The sequence below is a fragment of the Hemiscyllium ocellatum genome, chromosome 48 (assembly GCF_020745735.1).
Source record: "Hemiscyllium ocellatum isolate sHemOce1 chromosome 48, sHemOce1.pat.X.cur, whole genome shotgun sequence".
Taxonomy (NCBI): domain Eukaryota; kingdom Metazoa; phylum Chordata; class Chondrichthyes; order Orectolobiformes; family Hemiscylliidae; genus Hemiscyllium; species Hemiscyllium ocellatum.
In genome coordinates, this window is record NC_083448.1 from 6,776,458 (window position 1) to 6,796,456 (window position 19,999).

At 44.2% G+C, this 19,999-nt stretch overlaps 1 protein-coding gene across 1 annotated transcript; it reads left to right on the forward strand.

Annotated features, from left to right (window-relative positions):
* Positions 1–312: 312 nt before the first annotated feature.
* plat (plasminogen activator, tissue) lies at positions 313–19,648 on the forward strand. The gene is made up of 14 exons (XM_060856416.1): positions 313–401; positions 7,020–7,116; positions 7,977–8,034; positions 9,361–9,492; positions 10,535–10,645; positions 10,745–10,919; positions 11,679–11,770; positions 12,000–12,174; positions 12,478–12,572; positions 13,276–13,474; positions 15,010–15,146; positions 16,907–17,047; positions 17,156–17,304; positions 17,891–19,648. Exons 2-14 carry the CDS (start codon positions 7,054–7,056, stop codon positions 18,050–18,052), a joined length of 1,689 nt encoding a protein of 562 aa, XP_060712399.1. The 5' UTR covers positions 313–401; positions 7,020–7,053; the 3' UTR covers positions 18,053–19,648.
* The last annotated feature ends 351 nt before the right edge of the window (positions 19,649–19,999 follow it).

A 19,999-nucleotide genomic window follows, 5' to 3' on the forward strand; every position in this document is an offset into this window, starting at 1 on the left:
TGCCAGGTCCCAGGTCTCGAATCTCTCTCACACACAATGTTAAGCTCTCAGGGCAGGACAAACACAAAAGTATTGCGCTTTCTGGGAATCAGAAATTTTTTTATTTTAAAAAAAAGCGCACACAAATGTTGAAAATACTCAAGTCTGGCAGTATCTGTGAACAAACGCATCAGGCTGCCTGTGCCAAGGCTCCCTCTCCTGGCACAGAGTGGCGTTTGGGGGGTGGGTGGGGGTGGGGGAGCAGTCAGACTGCAACATCAGCCCCAGGGCTCCGCCCCATCCACAGCTTCGATTTAAAGCCGGAGCCGGGCATCAGAAGCAGCTCAGAGCGGCGAAGGCACAGAGAGAGAAAAGGAGAAAGGAAGAGAGAGAGAGGACACCGACTGACAGAGTGATACTGGGTGAGTAACCAGGGAGCCCGGCTCCATTCTTACCTGGGGGGCTCAGTTGCTCCCATTCTCTTGCTGATCCTATTCCATCGAGGGGTGTCAGCCTTCAACCCATTGACCCTCTGCCCCGCTCTCCAGCCCTTCTCCAATACCATCCCCGCCTCAACTCTGCCCTCGATCACCCCATTCAGATCCCTCCCAGCCCCATGTGGCTGATCATAACTCGGCGTTGGTGCAGTGTGCACCGGGACAGGGAGCGAGGGAATTATTCACTGTGTTACAGATCGAACTCTAAAGGAGACAAGAGAATTAATCTCACCTCTGTCCGTTGATTTTTCTATCTATCTATCTTATATATACATATAGGATTGAATGATGATGTGGAATCTGAATTTTGTGTTTTATTATTCACCAAGGAAGGTGTGTCTCTTTGTGTGTGTTTGTGTGCCGGGGCATCTTTGAGTTTTCTTAAGCAAAGCCAATCCCCAGTGTTCCTGAATGGACGTCCAGGGAGGAAAAGAAGTTCACCTTCTTCAGGTCCACCAGAAGTCCAGTGGGAAGTCTCCTTGGAGCTCACCGGGAGGTCACTCACTTCCCTAGGGTGGCCCTGTCAGGTTGTGGGAACGACCCCCCCTCCCTCCCCCAAAAAACATGGAATGAGGTGGGGGTATTCTGTCCACCGATGTAGGATCTGAGCAGGTTCAGATATAAGCAGTCTGCAATGCGAGCCATTCGGAAGAAATCCTGAATCTGTTAACGATTGGCAAAACCGAATGGGGGAAAAGCAACTTCAGGCTATTTCTGCTCTGGACATTCCTTTGAATTCACTTCATCTTGTACATGTAATACTGGAAGTGAAGGTGAGAGTGTTGCGGGTATCGTAGTTTACTGATCCACTGTGGGGCACCAAGATAAGGGGCTGGGGTATTGGAGGCCTCACAACAAGGGATATAAGATTAGATAAATCCAGAGCAGGAAGGAGGGGAGCAGGTTAGATAACGTCAATGCATGGAATGACTATTTCCAGCCCCGAAACAGCTTGGTAGCTGTCAATTGGCACAAAAGCAATGGGATGAAAGGCCTCCTCCAAGGGTGTAAATGACCCTCTGTGTCTTTCCATTGAATGAGCATCCTCCCACCCTGTTTCTGACCCATCCGCAACTAATGGTTCAAAAGCACTTAAGAGGTCCCAAAGAGCTGTCCACTACTGTTTTGTGAAGTGTGGTCACTGTGACAGTGCAGGGAACACTATGGCCAATATCGATCCAGCAAGAGTCCAGATTATGATCATGTTCAGACAGTCTATTTTGGTGCTGCTGTCTCAGGGATAAATGCTGGCAAACACAATTGCCTGCAGCCTTCCCAGATTTTTTTGGAACAGCTAGATTCAGAAGATCCAAACCCTTTCCCAGACTTCCACAGGAATGTTCCCTTGACAGGAAAGCTTCTCGGATGTGGCTGGTTTTGTGCTGGGCTTCCCTCTGTGCCAATGTTATTTCTGCTGTTTATATGCGATGGATTTGGATGGTGACACTTGCTGTCTGTCAAACCACCGTGGGGTAATAGACTGCAGCTGCGAGTTTGCATTCTGAGTTTTTCATTGCAGTTTGTTTTGTTTTTACCCTCTTGATTTTCAGCTTTGGATGGGGTAGGGAAATGACCAGCTTTCCTCCACATGTTAAAAACTGTGTCTGTGGTGAAGAATTGCATGACTAACTGGCTGAGCTGGCCATTTAACTCCTACCCAGGGATTTTTGCTGTTGGCTTTGCCTGATCTGAGTGCAAGGCTGGCTTAGCCTGTGTTTCCCAGGGGAGTCTATGCCTGGAGCTAAGGAAGGACAACGCACAACAGTCCCACTCCCAACCCCCTGAAGCCAAAGTTATCTTTTGAGTGCAGCTTGTAGTCAATGCTGAGGCCCTGATTTCCCCCTCACCCATTCGAGGAGTCCTGCAGGGTCAGCTAGATTATTCATTGCTTAGCAACCAGAGCGCTGTGTGTATGTGTTGGGCGGTTTTTAGTCACTAGGCCAACTTAACTTCTTGTCTGATTATCACGGGAAAGGATCTGAGGAGCAGAGGATGGAATTTAGAAGCTGCATGAGTTTATGAATTTCGTTATGGATGTGCAGATTCAAAATTGGCTGAGGGGCAGAAACAAATAATAACGGTGAGCAGCCCTTTTCTCCCAGATTACAGAAAAGGATATTGTTGGGTTCTTCAGGGATCAGTACAGAGACCACTTTTTGATAATAACTTAAACAATCTGTACAGCATGATTTCAAAATATGCAGATCATATGAAAAGTGTAATAGGCAACGAGGAGGATAGTAACAGACTTTGGGAGGACTCTGACGGTCTGGTGTGTTGAGCAGATATATGGCAGATGAAATGTTAACATCGGGAACAGGGAAACCCACTCATTTTGGAAGGAGCACTAATGAGACATAATAGACTTAATGGTACAGTTTCAAAGTGGTTGCGGGTATAGAGAAATCTGAGAGTGTATGTTCATAAAGTATGGGAAGCTCGGTTTAGAAAAGGATTGAGGAGACTGACCAGGATATTCCCAGAGGTGAGGGCCCTCAGTTCTGAGGAGAGGTTGGAAAGTTCAGACCGTTTTTCTTGGAACATCGAGTCGACTGGATCAAGGTTTTCAAACTGATGTGAGGCTTTGATCGAGTACTTGCAGAGAAAAATGATTGATTCCCTTTGGCAAGTGTGTCAATAACCAGAAGCCGAAAATCATGAATGAAAAATTAGGAGACATGTTTTCATTCCGGGAGTTATCGAGATCTGGAATGTTCAAATCTGGAATGAAAGGCGTTGGATGCTGATTCTGAAACACATTTAAAAGCGAGTTGGACAGGTACTTGAGGATCCTAAAGACATAAAGCAGGCTGTGAGACTGAGTGCAGCTTCTCTTTCAAAGTGCCAGTGCAACGACAAGCTGAATGGCCTCCTCTGCATGGTGATTCTGGTTTGAACTGCTTGAAGCTCTTCCACAAGTAAAGCCAATTTTTGTTTCTCATTTTTGCAGAACAGAATCTTGCTTTGTTGATGCTTAAGCCTTGGAGAAGGGTGGAGGGCAGTGTAGCATGAGTTTGAGGAGGAGGTTAAGTGTCAGCAGTGATTCTCGCGCACAGGACGGATTGAAGCCTCTTCATTAGAGAACTGTCTGCTCTTGACATCATGGGAATAGGTCTGGGGTGAAACAATTAGGCACGCACAGTGATAGAAAAGTTTCAATGCCACTGAGAGAGCATTGTAGTGCTTCCTGCACTTTCTTTCTCTTTTTATATTCTGTCTGTGAATAACCTTTATGAAACTAGGCATGGGGCCAGAATCACGATTGCTTTGGCCCAGCCCATCTCAGATGAAGACTGGTGAGAGGGAGGGAACATTATTGCCTCTGTTCTCTGGAATGCAAGAGTTCAATGAGAGAATGGGAAAGAAAGAAAGGGGGCCGTTTCTATGTTGAGCCTGTGTGTGAGAGAGAGAGACTTCGAGAGAACTGAGCTGACAGAGAATGGTGGCTCGGTGGTTCACATTGCACTCTCACAGTGCTTGGGACCCAGGTCCAATTCCAGCCGCTGACGAATGCCTGTGTGTAGTTTGCGCATTCTCCCCGTATCTGCACGGGTTTCCTCTGCAGGCTCCGGTTTCCTCCCACAGTCCAAAAATGTGAAGTTAGGTGACTTGGCCATGCTAAATTGCCCTTATTGTTTAGAGATGTGCAGGCCAGCTGCATAAGTCATGGGATTGTAGGGTCATAGGGGAATGGGTCTGGGTAGGATACTTTGCAGAGGGTCAGTGTGGACTTGGTGGGCCGAATGGCCTGTTTCCACACTGTAAGGATTCTATGCGAATTCTGTACAAAAAGCATAACGACCCCATTGAACTCACAGTCCTGGTGTTGGTCCCTGGATGAGTTCAGGATAAATAACATCTGGTTCTGACTTTTCTCGATTTCACTTGCTGACTGAGCAACCCAGGGTCACCATACAGGTTCAGCAGCTTGAACAATGAGGTTTTCACAGACTGTGTAATGAAAATCCTTCACAGATGACCCCATTTCAAGTTACTGTGGCTTATCTCTCTCTCTCTCTCTCTCTCTCTGTCTCTCTCTCTCTCTTTCTCTATCTCTCTCTATTCCTTCTATTTCTTTGTAATATATGCTGCTCCCCACCCTTGGTGGGTAAGGACACAATTATGCCATCTCAATTGTTTCATTTCTGGCCTCTGTGCTTAAAAGGGGTGTGCAGGAACTCTTGTACCAATGCCCAGAGCACGAGACAATGCCTTGCTGAGAGCTTGCTTTCTCCTTCCTGTAAGCCTCAGTGTGTGTGAGGCCTGCATACACCGTAAAATAGATGGCCCAGTTCACAATCTCTGCCCGAATCCATGTTACACACCATTGGTTCACTTAGCCATCAGTGCCAGCATGGATTGTGGGTTCAAATGCTACCCCACAACTTGGGCAGAAAATCCTGGCACACATTCCAGTGGAGTTCTGGGAGGAGTGCTACGCTGTCAGAAATGCTGCGCCCTTCAGATGAGATGTGAAGCTAAGGCCACGACTGCCCTTTCAGTTATGTGTCAAAGGGCCTTTAGCAGCTATTTTGAGAAGTGAGTTCTCCCTAGTGTCAAGACTTATCTGTGAACCAACATCACTTTGTGAAAGAAAAACAGTTTATCTGTTCTTTATTTTCTGGGATAACGTATGGAAATTGCAACTGTGCCCATGCTTCAAAAAGAACATCTGATTGATTGCCTCAAGTTGCAAGGTTAAACCAAACTATCCCTTACATACTAAGTTTTACAGGACTGCAGCAGTGAACAATTGAAGTTTGGAAATGAGAAAAATAAACAACTGAGATGAAGTATCAGAAGAAACAGCTAAACCACAACTCAGAGTCTCTTCACTCAGCCAGCAGGAGACCTCCTGCAGGCCCAGATTGTGGTCTAGCCCCACGAACGGGGGAAGGGCAGTCACATGTGCTGCTTAAAACCTAACACGCCAACCCTTAGGAATGGGGTCTTGGAAGCCATATTATTCCTGCTGCCGAACTGACTTGTGGCAAGTTAGTGCCAACTTCATCTTATACTCTTGTTAATAGTGCAGTCGATTCTGCTATAATGTGCGTTTCTTAAACGCGAATTGGCTGGACCACAACTGAAGAATTTAGACCATTATTTGTAGAATGCGAACTTTCCTTACCTGTATTGGCTATAAAGCAATTCTGGTCCCATTGATTTAAATGGTGCTGCTATTACATGATTTTCTTATAATGAGGGGTCACACGGGAGCAGAACTATCGTATTTTATCAGAATAGTCTGCATCTAAATTGGGTGCACGGGGTGGGCTTTAACTGGGGAGGAAGTAGGAATATACTGATGATCAGAGAGGCCTGGGTTCAAGTCCCACCTTCACCAGAGATATGTCATAACTTCTCTGAACAGGTTGATTCGAAAAATAAGTTTTTTTTCTCGAAGAAAAGAGCAACAAGGTCTGATAGTAATTGTTTACAGAAAAGGAACATACTGAAATTGTAGTGGTTAAGTTTGATGCTTGATGTTAATGACCGGTTTCTCAGGAATAAAATGCTTAAATTGTGCAAAGATTGGCTCTCGTTTTTATCATTTACCACCTGGCTTTCTGGAATTTGACACAGCAACTTTCTGGGCAGTAAGAGACCGGTATGGGGTTACCTACAGAGTAAACGTCTTTTATTCCATCAAATAATTTCAGTGTAGCTATAGACAGGTCAGAGACAAAATAAAGCTCCCGCTACACTGTTCCAGCCTAACCTTGGATGAGATGTGTACTAGGAAATTGCAACACTTTTCCTTTGCTACATCAAGTTGTAGATTTGAGGAAGATCAACCATTTAGTGCTAAATTTGCAATAGTTTGGTTCCCATTTTCCAGATTGGCTGGGGATCTACAATTAAGTCATGAACCATTTCAGTGAGGAACCAGAGGTTGGATTACATCATCTCCATCACTGTGATAGCCATTCACAATAATTTCTGATGACCTACTGTATATTGGAAGCACCATCTCTGCCACCATCACCCCCAGCTTCCTCAACACACGTTCCGCACAGCCTCATGATCATTTCTGTTCCATTTAAACATAAGATCACTTGATATTTTCACATCCACTTCTGTAATGTGTAGGCTGTCACTGTGTTGACCACATTCAAAGCCTACAGCACTGACCTCAAAGAAATCATGACTTCTTCCTGCTCGCTGTTCCAATTCACATCCCCACTTTTGCACACACAAATCTTTTATAGTTGGACAAGTTGAATATGTTGTTGTTAAAAAGGTATAGAGGCTTCTTGGCTTGGAGAAACTTTATTGGTTATATAAAATGTTCAGAGAAATTTATTAGAAAGTTCTAAATTGCTGAAGGTTTTGACAGAAGCTATGAAGAAATTGCCTACATTAGTGTGAGGGTCACTAACCAGAGGACACATAATTAATGAAAATGACAGTGGAACAAAGCGGGAGATGGGATAGATTCTTTTTGGCACTGTTCGTTGTTTGGATGACTGCACTGCCTAAATGCAATGCCTGTCCAGCAACAAGCAATAAATGATGCCATGGAATATTCTTCTTTTTCAGAAAGAAGTTTCGATAACCACGATAAAGGGAGAATATGGCTGTCTTGAGAATTGTGACCACTATATCCCTGCTTTTCATCCTTGCTGCGGCATCTGAAGTAAGTGTCTCACCTTCACACTCCAATCATTCCCCTTCATGTAACATTTCCTCATTTCTTTCTTTTTGTTTGTTCTCTATCTCTGTCTCTCTTCTCTATTTCTCTGCTACACTCTGTTTTCTCACTCTTGTGTGGTTCTCTCAACTCGCTTTCGCTCATATTGATCTCTCTCTCATCTCGCTTTCTCTGATTGATCTCTCTCATCTCGTTTGCCATCACTGCATCTCTCTCTCTCTCTTTCTCTCTCTCTCTCTCTCTCCCTCTTTCACACGCAAGTCAAGGACTTACTTGAAATACTCAGCTTATGTTTGAATATATGTCTGATCCTGAAGTGATCTGAAAGTGTGAAGTATAACTGGTTAACTGTGTCTGTCTTGACTCAGGTGCAGAGTTGGTGACAGTGAGGAAGTAACTTTATTTCCTATTCTGTACCAGTGCCACACATACAAAGGGCTGGCTACTGTTGAAATTAATTAATTTTATAAAGAGCAACTACAAAGTCAACCCTTGTTGGGAAAAGGGATCCAATAAACATTTAACTTGTGCATTGGCGAAAGGTCATTGACCTGGAATGTGAACTCTACTTCTGCTCAGAAGCTGCCAGAGTGTGGAGTATTTTGGTTTTGCATTCTCCCCTCCTTTCCAACAAATAGAGAGGATTTTTCAAGTCGTGTCTGTCAGTTCAATTTACACATGACTGAAGTGGTATGTGTAACTTGAAAGAGCAGCAGAAGCAGATTCGGTGAAATCTTTCAAAAGGGGAAAAAGCAGTGGGAGTGGGATAAATTGGAAAGCTCTTTCAAAGAGGCTGAATGCTTTTCTTCCACTCAGTAATATTCTGATCTGCTGTTCTGTTTCAGCCACAGCATTTGCGATTCAAACGGGGGACGAGAAGCTTAGCGTCTAAGGCTACTCAAGGTAAGTTCCTTTCTGTAGACAAGTCTCAGTAGAAATGCTGAATGTTCTCTGCTATGAATATGTTTGTGCCAACAAGCATGTGAACCGATGTTGATATTGTTGTTGTTATTGTTGTTGTTCTCTGCTGGGCCCTAACTGCTCTGCACATGCTCCATTGCCAGCTGAATTTCCCTGATAACGGAATCTCCCATTTCCAACAGCTATGCAGTCATTGCTGGGTGGCAACTTAGCAACCAGGTCATCTGTACTCAGTTATGTACAACAAAGCTCAGCCCCTGTTAACTGTAGCATGGATACTGCTTCCCTCCACATGTTCATGTGAAAATCCCTGTGATAATAAAGTGTTTGATCAGAGTTCCAAAATGGGCAAAGCCTCAATTACTCTGAACTGTGATGCCTGGTTGTGGGCAGAACTTGGGAACCATTTTGCTTGCAGCAAATTCCCACCAGCAGCTGTGAGAGTAAAGATTAGTCAATTTAGCTTTTTAATGGTGTGGTTGTGGAAGGAATGTTGGTCAGGGCCATGGGAAAACTTGTCCTCTCCAGCAGTCTGAATGACTGAGATAGGTTTTAATATCTTGTCCCTGCCAACATTGTGGCACCCCAACAGTCCACCCCCATTACTAGGATGATACTCCCCCAGCACTGCCCCTCTGAGGTTTTGGTGCTTCCTCTTTACTTCCCATTTGATGGATCAGCATTTCTTTTTAACTCCCTTTATAATGGTAAGGCATTCCTTCAGCACAGCCGTCCAATAATGCAGCGCCCCCTCCAACTGTGCCTTTACTCCTTCAATATTGCCCATCTGGCGTGCTGTGCACTTTCTATATTGCTTCTTCCAACAGTTTGACTGGAAGTAACCTTAAAAAAGTTGGAGCCATAGTTTTCAAGAGTGAAGTTAGGATGGTAGGAGTTTGAATATTCCATCTGCAAAGTGGAAATTGATGCCAGATCCAATGTTAACATTAAATTAGAGATTTCTAGATCATAGATGTGAAGGGACATGGAGCAATAGCAAATCCTTGGGTTGTGGTCACAGGCATGATTTCATTAATTGATGGGAAAAGCTTGAGTGTCTCAATGACTGTCTCCTGTTCCTATTCCACTCCCATGAATTGCCTTGAGTGTCTGACAACATTAAATGAGCTGCTTTTAAGGTATTTAGTATCTTTGTGTTCACTGTTCATTGTTATGACATTGTTAAGGATAGCTGTGACTACAGTCACCATGTTGGGCTGGTCTGAACTTGCCCGAAACCTCCCAGCATGTGCTTATAGCTCAGCCCATTGTGCAATTTTCACTGTCAACAGTTTTTCTTTGTTTTAGGACATTGCACGAGCTCGGATGGCTCATTTTGGTACCTACATGATGAGACATGGCTACAGATTGTGGGACGACGGATCAAATACTGCCGTTGTAACTGGTCTCGGATTCAATGCCACAGTGTACCAGTGCGAGGTGTGTGTCTGCATGAGTGTGCGCCATGGAACCACACTCTGCTGTTTGAATCAGCATCTCAATTTACTGGAGCTTCTAACTCATCGAGAGCTGATCGTATACTCTGTTAATAAGCAAAAACATGGTTTTCACTCTCTAAATCAGTGTGACAAAAACAGGAAGCCTGCCCAGCCCCTCTATCTCACTGCCCCTGTCCACCACTATCTCAGGTGGCATTGCACAGTCGATACAGAGGGAATGTTTCCACGGATAAGAAAAAGCGAACCTAGAGACCATCAATATCAGAGGGTCCTCAAGAAATCTACTCACCCTAACAGGAAGTGGTTGAAATGGATCATATCAAGATGGATAGGAACATGATGATGGAGAAAGAGTTTCAATAATACCAGCATGGACAGGTTTAGTCGAAAGGCCTGTTTCTATGCTGTACATTCTGTATAATCCTCCAGAAAGTAACTCCTGATTCTTCTCACTCGAGATGTCAGGTGCTGTGTGGAAAGGGAAGTTCACTGCTTAACTTACAATCATTCTGAGAATGCATTTCTCCATACCATCTTCCTACTGTCTTGATCCTCATTCCTAGAATCATTTCTCCCCACGAACTTTCTGCAAACTTGACCCACTTTTTCACTCTTCACTCAGCCATTCCGTCCAGTCATTCTTTAACAGCACTCGGAGTTATGTTCTGTCCTTGATTCAAGGATATTGCACCTTTCCCTCGCCTCCCCTTGAGTCAATCAGCTGGATGACTCAAGTAACATTCCCCCTCCCACCAGTCCAGTGACCTTCAGCTCCAATAAGTAACTACTCGCTGGAGCCATTATAAACAATATGACAACATGTTCGAAACCCAGGAAGAGGAGGGGAAGGTAGGCTAGGGGAGAGGGTAAAATAGTTTCTTGGAGTGACTGAAAATGATGTAACTAAGGGCAAAAAGCAATTTTTATGCTTGAAATCTTGAGTGCTAGCTTGCTGGTGAGATGGAATGGTGGAGTTGACTGAGATCATTCTGACTGATGGCCGTGTTTATTGACCCTCACAGATTGCACCCAGAGTAAATGCTACAACGGAGGAATATGTCGCCAGGCCCTTTACTCTCAGCACTACGTATGTAAGTGCCAAGCTGGGTACAGTGGTCAACTGTGTGAGTTTGGTAAGTAACATTTACCAGCTTTTTCCTGGAGCTTTCTGCAACCAGACTGATCTTCACTTTTCCCAACCACTCTGACACCCCTGGTCTCTTGTGTTGCAGACACCAAGGCACAGTGTTACCAGGATCGAGGGACCGGGTATCGAGGAACCTGGAGCCTCACCCGCTCCGGGGCAAAATGTCTGAACTGGAATTCAACCGCAGTGTCCCGCACTCGTTACAATGGTCGCAGGCCAGATGCCCACCAAATAGGACTTGGGAATCACAATTACTGCAGGTACAAAACATTTGAAGAAAGAAAAACTTGCATTATTTTAGCCCCTTTCATTACCTCAGAATATCCCAAAAGCCCTTACATCCAAAAAACTTATTTTTATGGAGTCCACGTTTTATGGATGGAAACATTTTGATCAAATTACACACAGTAAGGTACCATATGCAGTGTTGCATTTATGAATAGATATAGTAAGAGTTTTAATATTAGCTGAGGAATTAATTTTGTCAGAGAAATCCCTATTTTTTTTATCCAAGTAATTTTTTTAATGTCTTGTTGGAACAGTCAGGGCCTAGGTTTGGCATCTCAACCTCTGACAGTGCAGCACTCCCTCAATACTGCTTCAGCTAGGATTACATACTGAGATGTCCAGAGTGAGACTTGAACCTCCAACTGGTTTGATTTAAGAGGTGAGAGTATTACACACTGGGCTGCAGCCGGTCCCTGGTCTTTGCTGGCCCTTCTTCTAATTGTTGCTTGCAGATCCTTTCTGTGGCCAATCTCATATTTCGCTCTTATCATCTGCAAACCTCTGGAGTGACAGATTGTTCTTTTAAAGGAGCCAACACAGCCCAGCCCCACTGCCTCTGCTACCAATCTCTCCCAATAGTTACAGCTGATTCAGCTCAAACTGAGGGCTTCTAAGAAGGAGAAAAGGAATACTCAAACACAGCAAGAGCCAGACATTGAGCTAATGTGTTCAATGTGTTTGTTTCTTCACCTTTTTCTCTTTGTTAAAGTGTACATCTTTCTTTTTTGCAGGAACCCTGACAATGACACAGTGCCCTGGTGCCATGTCTACAATGGCCACATCCTGACCTGGGACAAGTGCAGCATTCCTGCCTGCCCAAAGAGTAAGTCTCCCCTATTACGCCTCTCAAAGCAATCACTGCCTCTGCAGCGATCGCCGTTTGTCTAATTGGGTGTGGTGCTCCCTCACAAGATCCCACTGTCTCCTTTTACATTGCCTCTCATGACACTGCCCTTGTCGTCAAAGAGATAGGGGCTTGGCAGTCTGTACAGGAGCTTTACAGTCAGAAGAGCAAGGGAGTTATTATTAACGAGGTTTTTGTTTGATGGTAGATCACAGCTCTGAGTGCTACACCAAAAATGGGGCAGATTATCGTGGAACCAGGAGTTACTCGCAGTCTGGGAGTCGTTGTCTCAACTGGGATTCTGAAGTGACCCGCCACAAGCAGCATAATGCATGGATACACAATGCTCATCGCTTGGGGCTGGGAAGCCACAGTTACTGCAGGTATAACTCAGAGGAAACAATTAAACTCTTTCTCTCTCTCTCTCTCTCTCTCTCCCCTCACTAACTCACAAAGCTTTTCTCTTAGTTTGCAGCTATTAGTCTGTTTGATCTTTCTCTTATTGGCTGGTCTGTGCTGAAAGTGCGTCTCCTCTATCTTCAACCCTTGCCACTTAACCCTGTGTCGGTATGCATACACTCTCTCACTCACCAGTAAGCCCTTGTCAGGTTCCTGACACTCACAGTTTCACCATTAATCCCATGTCTGTTCACTGACACTTTGACAATTTTCTGTTCTTATTCCAGGAATCCAGATCAAGATGTCAAGCCTTGGTGCCATATTATGAAAGGAAGAAAAGTCACTTGGGAATACTGCAACATTGAGCAATGTGCTACATCAGGTGAGAATTGCACCCTGACCTCAATTCAGTTTATGTGGCTACAGAGATACAAATATTTACGGACACACATGCACTTGTGCCTCACTGTTAGCATAAATTCCTGTATGTACAATTGCGGATACATGAACACAGATTCACTTGCACTCAGGCTGACTCCCAAATACAATTGCATGTAGATACTCAGACACATTGTTGCAATTGCCTGCACATGCATACGTTGACACACATGCTCATTGCAAACACAAGTATCCATACGCACATAGATAAGCACAGACACAACGTTACAGACGGAGACTGACTGACTGACTGACTGTGCTTGGACTTAGAGTCATAGAGATGTCCAGCACGGAAACAGACCCTTCGGTTCAACTCGTCCATGCCGAACAGATATCCCAACCCAATCGAGTCCCACCTGCCAGCACTCAGCCCATATCCCTCCAAACCCTTCCTATTTATATATCCATCCAGATGCCTTTTAAATGTTGCAATTGTACAAGCCTCCACTACTTCCTCTTCCTCCACACACACACACACCACCCTCTGCATGAAAAATTGCCCCTTAGGTCTCTTTTATACCTCTATCCTTCCACCCTAAACCTATGCCCTCTAATTCTGGACTCCTCCAAATAGTGTATATTTTGAAATTTGAGGGAAATCACTCAATCGTTTGCTTGATTACTTGCTGTTTTTACCGTGCATGCAGCAGGTACCTGTGGGAAGAGAGAGCCCCAAGCAATGCAGTACCGGATCCTGGGAGGAACCACCACTGACATCACATCCCACCCTTGGCAAGCTGCTATTTTTGTCTACTATCGGAGGACAAAGGATTATGCCTTCCTGTGTGGAGGGAGCCTCATTGGTTCCTGTTGGGTCCTCACAGCGGCTCACTGCTTTCCGCGCAGGTGGGTGTAACATTGCAGTCACACACTCGAAGGCCTGGTATCGCCAAGAGGCCTCAGGCAAGCTTCAAACTCAAGAGAGGAGGCAGGCTAATCTGACCTTGATTTAAACAAAGAACAGTCCAGCACAGGAACATGGCCTTCACCAATGACATGACACCTTTCTAAACTAAAACCTTTTTTTCATCGATGCTATCCCTGTTTCTGTGCCAAAACACATATCTGTCAAGATGCCTCTTAAACATTACTAGTGTATCCACCGCCACCATCTCCTCTGGTGGCGCATTCCAGGTACTTTCTACCCTCTGTGTAAAGAAACCTGCCTCCTACAACTCCTTTAAACCTACTCTCTTTTACCTTAAACCTATGTTCCCTCATAATTGACATTTCTACCCAGGGAAAAGATTCTGACTATCCATTCTATTCATGCTTTGCATAAGTTTTAAAAGTTCTCTCAAGCCATTCCTCATCCTTTGACATTAAAGTGAAAGCAAATCAAGTTTGTCCAATCTCTTGTCACAGCTAGTACTCCCAAACCAGGCAACAGCCTGTAAACTGTTTCTGTATCTGCTCCTAAGCCTTCACATCCTTCTGGCAGTGTGGCACCCAGAACTGTGCACTGTATTCCAAATGTCATCGAAGTAAAGTTCTGTACAGCTACGACATGAATACCTTTGAAGCGAGAAAGAGACGGAACCTAAGGTGCTTTGCAAAGACAAAATGACATGAAAAAGAGCACAAATTTATCTTCATGAAGCACTTTTCTTTTTATTCATTCGTGGGATGTGGGCATTACTGGCTAGGCCAGGATCTATTACACCTCTTTATTTGCCTGAGAGCAGTTTAGTCAATCACATTTTTTCTGGGTCCAGAGTCACATGTACATCAGCCTAATTAAGAATGTTAAATTGGCCCTCTGTGATTCTGACAGGTATTTACAACAATCAACAGTGTTACTGTATTTAGTTGTTGTTAATCCTGCATTTTTACTGAATCTAAAGTTCCACCATCTGCACCAAACTGCAGCTACATGAAGTTAACCAAGGAGCTTGTAACATTACATCCGAGCCATTACCACCCTCTTTCATAACTTAATATCCCAAAGCACTTTGAAATTCATGAAGTCTTTTTGGACTGATGTAATAAATATGGGATGCCAAACTGAGCATCGCAAGATCAGATAGCAACAATACAATACCGAATGTGGGTATAAATACTGTATTGGAGCGAACTTTATGTTCTTCTTTGAAAGTGGGCTTTTCTTCCTTATCCTCCCAAGAGAGACATGCCACGTGGCCATTTCTTACCTAATTACTCGTGCTGAAAAGAGAGTCCAGTGAACACATGGAGCCAAAATCAGACACAAATCTTGGAGAAAAAGACAGTTCTATAGTCTCCACTACTCTCTTTCCACAGTTAAGGTTATCATGGAGAATGGTCTCCAACTAACCCACCCTCTCTCTTCTGTGGTAGCTCTGAGAATTACACATGTAGCTGATGATAGTGTTTTAAGTGTTTTTCTTTGCTTCTCAAACCAGCTTCAAAGTGCAAGAGATCAAAGTGATCATGGGGAGAACAATCCGCAAAGAGCCATCTGAGGATGACCAGGTACTGGATGTGGAAGAGTACTTTGTTCACAAGGAGTTTGATGAAGACACTTACAATCACGACATTGGTATGAAATTTATCATAATGTCTCCCTGCTCAAATCAGTCCCTCCACATGCAGACCTCCCAATCACCATTTCATCTGGCCACATCAGCAGTCAAAATACAGAGTGAGGAATTGACTGAGGCACATCTTCATAGAGTCACAGAGGTGTACAGCATGGAATAGACCCTTCGGTCCAACTCATCCATGCTGACCAGATATCCCAACTCAATCTACTCCCACCTGCCAACACCTGGCCCATATCCCTCCAAACCCTTCCTGTTTCCAGGATTTGAAGTATAGGCTATTCTGCACTGATTGTTGGGAATGAAGTCTTGGGGATGGGACCTAGACTTACAAGAGATTATTACAATGACTTGCAGTATGTAAGCAGGTAAATCAGAGAAGAGAAAGGGAGTCTCAACAGTGTGTACCGGGGGGGGCGTGCTTTTACTATTTATTATTTGCTATTCAGTTCCACAGATGTACACCAATCCTCAAAGACAACAGGATAGATAGATCAGCTGGTGAAGAAGGCCTATGGGATTTTTGCATTTGTTAGTCAAGGTTTTGAATAAGAGCAGTGAGGTTACACTCAAACTGTATCTAAGGTTAGTTAGGCGCAACTGAGGTATTGTGTGCAGTTCTGGGTGCAACACTGTAAATAGAAAGTGATTGCACCAAAGACTGTGCAAAGGACCATGATGTTCCCTGGGCTGCTGCATTTCAGCTCTGAAGAGAGATTGGATAGGTGGGAGATCAGATCAGAGAAAACTGAGGGGGTACCTGTACAACGTTATGAAGGGCATAGATAGAACAGATACGAAAAAAATCTTTTACTGTGAGAGGAATCAATAAAAGGTGGCAGATAGAGAGTAAAGGCGAAGAGGTTCAGAGGTGGGATTCACTGCCTGAAACATTAGTAGAGGTGGAAACCATCACAACATTTGAGAAGTATTTAGACTTGAAGTGCCATAGTATACGAGGCCATGAGCCAAGTGCTGGGAAATGGGACTGGTGCAGATTGGTGCCTATGAACCATGAGGATATGATGGACCAAAAGGCCTTTATCCATGCTGTAAAACTCTATCACACCGCCCAAAATCTTTAGAATGGTGGAGAAAATGAAGACTGCAGATGCTGGAGATCAGAGTCACAAAGTGTGGTGCTGGAAAAACCTGCTTTTCCAGCGCCACACCTTTTGACTCATCTTTAGAATGGTGACTGAGTGCCGGTGTCTGAGCTTAAGAACATCAGAAACTGGTACAGCTGTTCACATCCTTGAGCCTGCTCCACGATTCGGTAAAATCGTGGCTGACATGGTTGTCACAAGAACTTCACTTCTTGCCTGGCTCTCTGCTTTGTTGATCAAAAACGTGAATATTCCAACCTTGTGTGTATTGACTAATCCAACATCCATTGCTGTCTTGGAGAGAGTATTTTGAAGATTAATCTAATGAGAGAACTCCACCTTAAGTGGCAAGCCCCTTATTCTGAAACAGTGATGACTAGTTTTAGATTCTGTCACAAGGGAGGGCAACCTCTCAGCATTGACCAAGTCAAGTCACCTCAGAGTCATTAATGTTTTTAACATGATCACCTTTTTGATGAGAGGCCCATTCTGCATGACCATGTGACAAGCTCCTCATTCCAGGAATCAGTCCTGTGATCCTTCAATAATGGCCTCAGTTCGGGGCAGCGACTGAGACAGGAGGAGACAGTTTGTTATTGCACAGCCTTGACCCTTGCTAAACTTTCCCTCCTTTCCTGCCTGTCCTCCTCCAGCTCTGATCAAACTCCAGTCGAAGAATGGCCAATGTGCCAAGATGACTCGTTATGTTCGGACAGTTTGCCTACCATGGGAGAAGCAGCAACTGCCTGCCTGGACTAAGTGTGAGATCTCTGGATATGGCAGACAAGAGGAATGTAAGTCCACCCCCTTAATTTTTGTTTTTGTATCTGTTTCTTCTGATGAGAGGGTGGTTTTGGGAGTGAGATTCCCTGACATTGAACACTGTCCAATATCCTCTGTAGATTCTGCATTCTTCTCTGATCAACTGAAGGAAGGAAATGTCCGTCTCTACCCATCGCACCGCTGCACTTCAGCTCACCTGCACAATCGGACAGTCACCAAAAACATGATCTGCGCCGGAGACACTCGGGGCCTTGATGATGCCTGCAAGGTGAGTGAGATGCAGCTGGAGAAAGTAACCTGAACCCTTGATCGCCCAGGTCTTTTGACCTACTCCCAAAAGCTGGTGTGAGACCACCAGGTCAAGACCAGAACTTTCTGAGCTGCTGATGGCGAGCTACTCTGTGCCTAAGCATGCCTGCTGATTCAGCATCCCCAAAACTCACCTATTTCTTGTGAGGGATTGGGAAGGGAACAGTGGTTAACCTGAGGTGTTGTGGTCTCCATTCATCTGATGATCCACTCACTCCCCAAAATCCTGGAAGAAATCTCAACTGAGTCTCTCTTTAATATTCTGCTGTTGGAAATTGACAGAATGTAATGGCATGGAGGAAGAGAGTTCCTTGGCTCTTTAGGAAAGGAATCCAATTTGCCACTGTTTTCTTATTTCTCAGTTAACTTCCAAATTTGCAAATTATGGTTGAGTCTGGTTTGGAGAGGGTAGACGCCCTCCTGTGGACCCTCCCAATCCACCCTGCTCAATATCTTGGCTGTATTCTGATCCCAGAATAATCCTCTGCCTGACTCTCTACCCTGACCCAAACACTACAATTGTTGCTTTTATTATGCTTATACAGGGAGACTCGGGAGGCCCCTTGGTCTGTCCAGTAGAGGGCCGCATGAATCTATATGGGATCATCAGCTGGGGAATTGGTTGCGGGAAACCAGGAATACCAGGCGTCTACACCAAGGTCACGAACTACCTGGACTGGATTCGCAAACACATGGATGAAGCTTGAGGACCCAAGAGCAGTCTGAGACACAATCAGCAGCCTTTGCAACCTTCCCAACCAAAGCCGAACAATGGGAGTGTCTCCCTGCCCTCCACCCCTCGTGTAAAGAGGGGACAATGCCTGAAGTGTTGCTCAGTGAGCAGCACTTAGCTCCCTGAAGATTACTGGGCAGCCCATTGCCATTTGGGTTGAGAAAGACTCTTTATTCCAGTACTTTCTCTTGACTGTCTAATACTTCTGAAGCAATTTTTCTCTGCTTGCGCTGTGGCTGGTCCCTCTGAGTTCAAAGTCTTGGGTAAGGATCAGACTTGTCCCTTCAAAAAGCTGCTTCTTACACACACACACACACACACACACACACGTACATTTTTAAATGGTTTTTAATCATATGATAATTTTAATAGTCTTTTTATTGGATGGTCAAACTGGCCATTGGTTGAGTTGCATCCATGCCAGGTCTGGTACCAGGCGAACTCCCCATTTTGTTTTCCTTCTTTCTGTGTTCTCTCAGATTTCTTTTAAACATATGCTTGTTCCCATCGCTGCTTCACCCTGCTCTTAATAATCAGGAGACCCATGAGTTCTTTTATACAGCCAGTTTTGTTCTAGGAATAATGTGAATTAACACCCAGTTGCTGCATTCAATTGGCTTTTTGTTAGCTGTTTGTATTCTGCACTTATTCTATTGAAGGGTTCAGTCAATGATGGAGCGTTCAGATTCTCCGTTCAATCATGCTCCCTTGTTATATTCCATTGGATTCATCGCCAGGCAGTGATAGCAACCCTTCATTAATACAATGTGCAACAGTTACCTGTGAGAGCATTTGTGTGTGCCTGTTCATATGAGTGAGTGAACGTGTCTGTCTGTCTATCTGTGTTTCTGAGGGAGTGTTTGTGTGTTTATCTGACCAATTTTATGCTTGAGCTGGACATCCCAAGCCTGTGTGTCCATTACTCTTCTTCCTTCATTCCAAAATATCCCTCACACATAAATTTACAGATTTGAGGAACAGGATTGCAGTGTGGGAGGGTGTTCCATGCGATACCATCTGTAACTCAGCAAAAAAATATAGATGTATGTTGATAGCACCTTTGTGTCCTGTGACTCTCTGCACCATATACATTTACAATGTGGTGTGTTACAGTTCACTCAGGGAGTCTGATTTTCTGTAGCGACATATGCATGATAACTGGAGCACTGGAGATAGTGAAGGTAGAGTCTCCGTCATTCTTTCCATCATATTATTGTTGAAGGGATTTGCAGTTTGATATTCATCTGTCTGCCTGTGTCATGAATGCGCAATCCCTTGGCCACCATGTCTTAAAAGGTGAAACTTGAGCCCAGAGCTGTGTTTCAGGGTCAGGGACACTATCCAGTGTGCCACTAGACCTCATCCCTTTCACATCTACAATATGTTTGGGAAAAATAAGTTTGAAATATTTTAAGCACTCCTTTTGTGCTAAAATATTTATTATGCTGATATCTTGAATGTTGTAAGATTTTGTTTGTTTAACTGGTTAATGTATGAATGCATTATTTAAAGATTTTGTATTGCACAATCCATTTTTTTTAAAAAATAAAAGTTTTAGCTATTTGTTTAACCGGCCCGGTTCTTGTTTTACTGTAAGTGAGAGTGACTAAGATACCTCTGGGAATCAGCAACTGGAATATTTGTCTCATTCTTGTGCCCTCTAACCAGTGTTAGGGTGAAGAAAAAAAACATACGTCCCAGAAATGTCAACCACTCTTGTATCCCATTCTGTAAGGATCTTAGCAGTGTGAGAAACACACAGGGAAAGAGAAAGAAAAGGAGAGATAAAGTGGGATTGCACTGAGTTGCAACAACATGCTCCCCCTTCCTTCAGGTCAAATATGAGATGGCAATGACGGGCAAGACAAGGTCTATGAAACTGAAATCTATAAACAAGGAACCAGTCTTCCAGGAAGGAAAG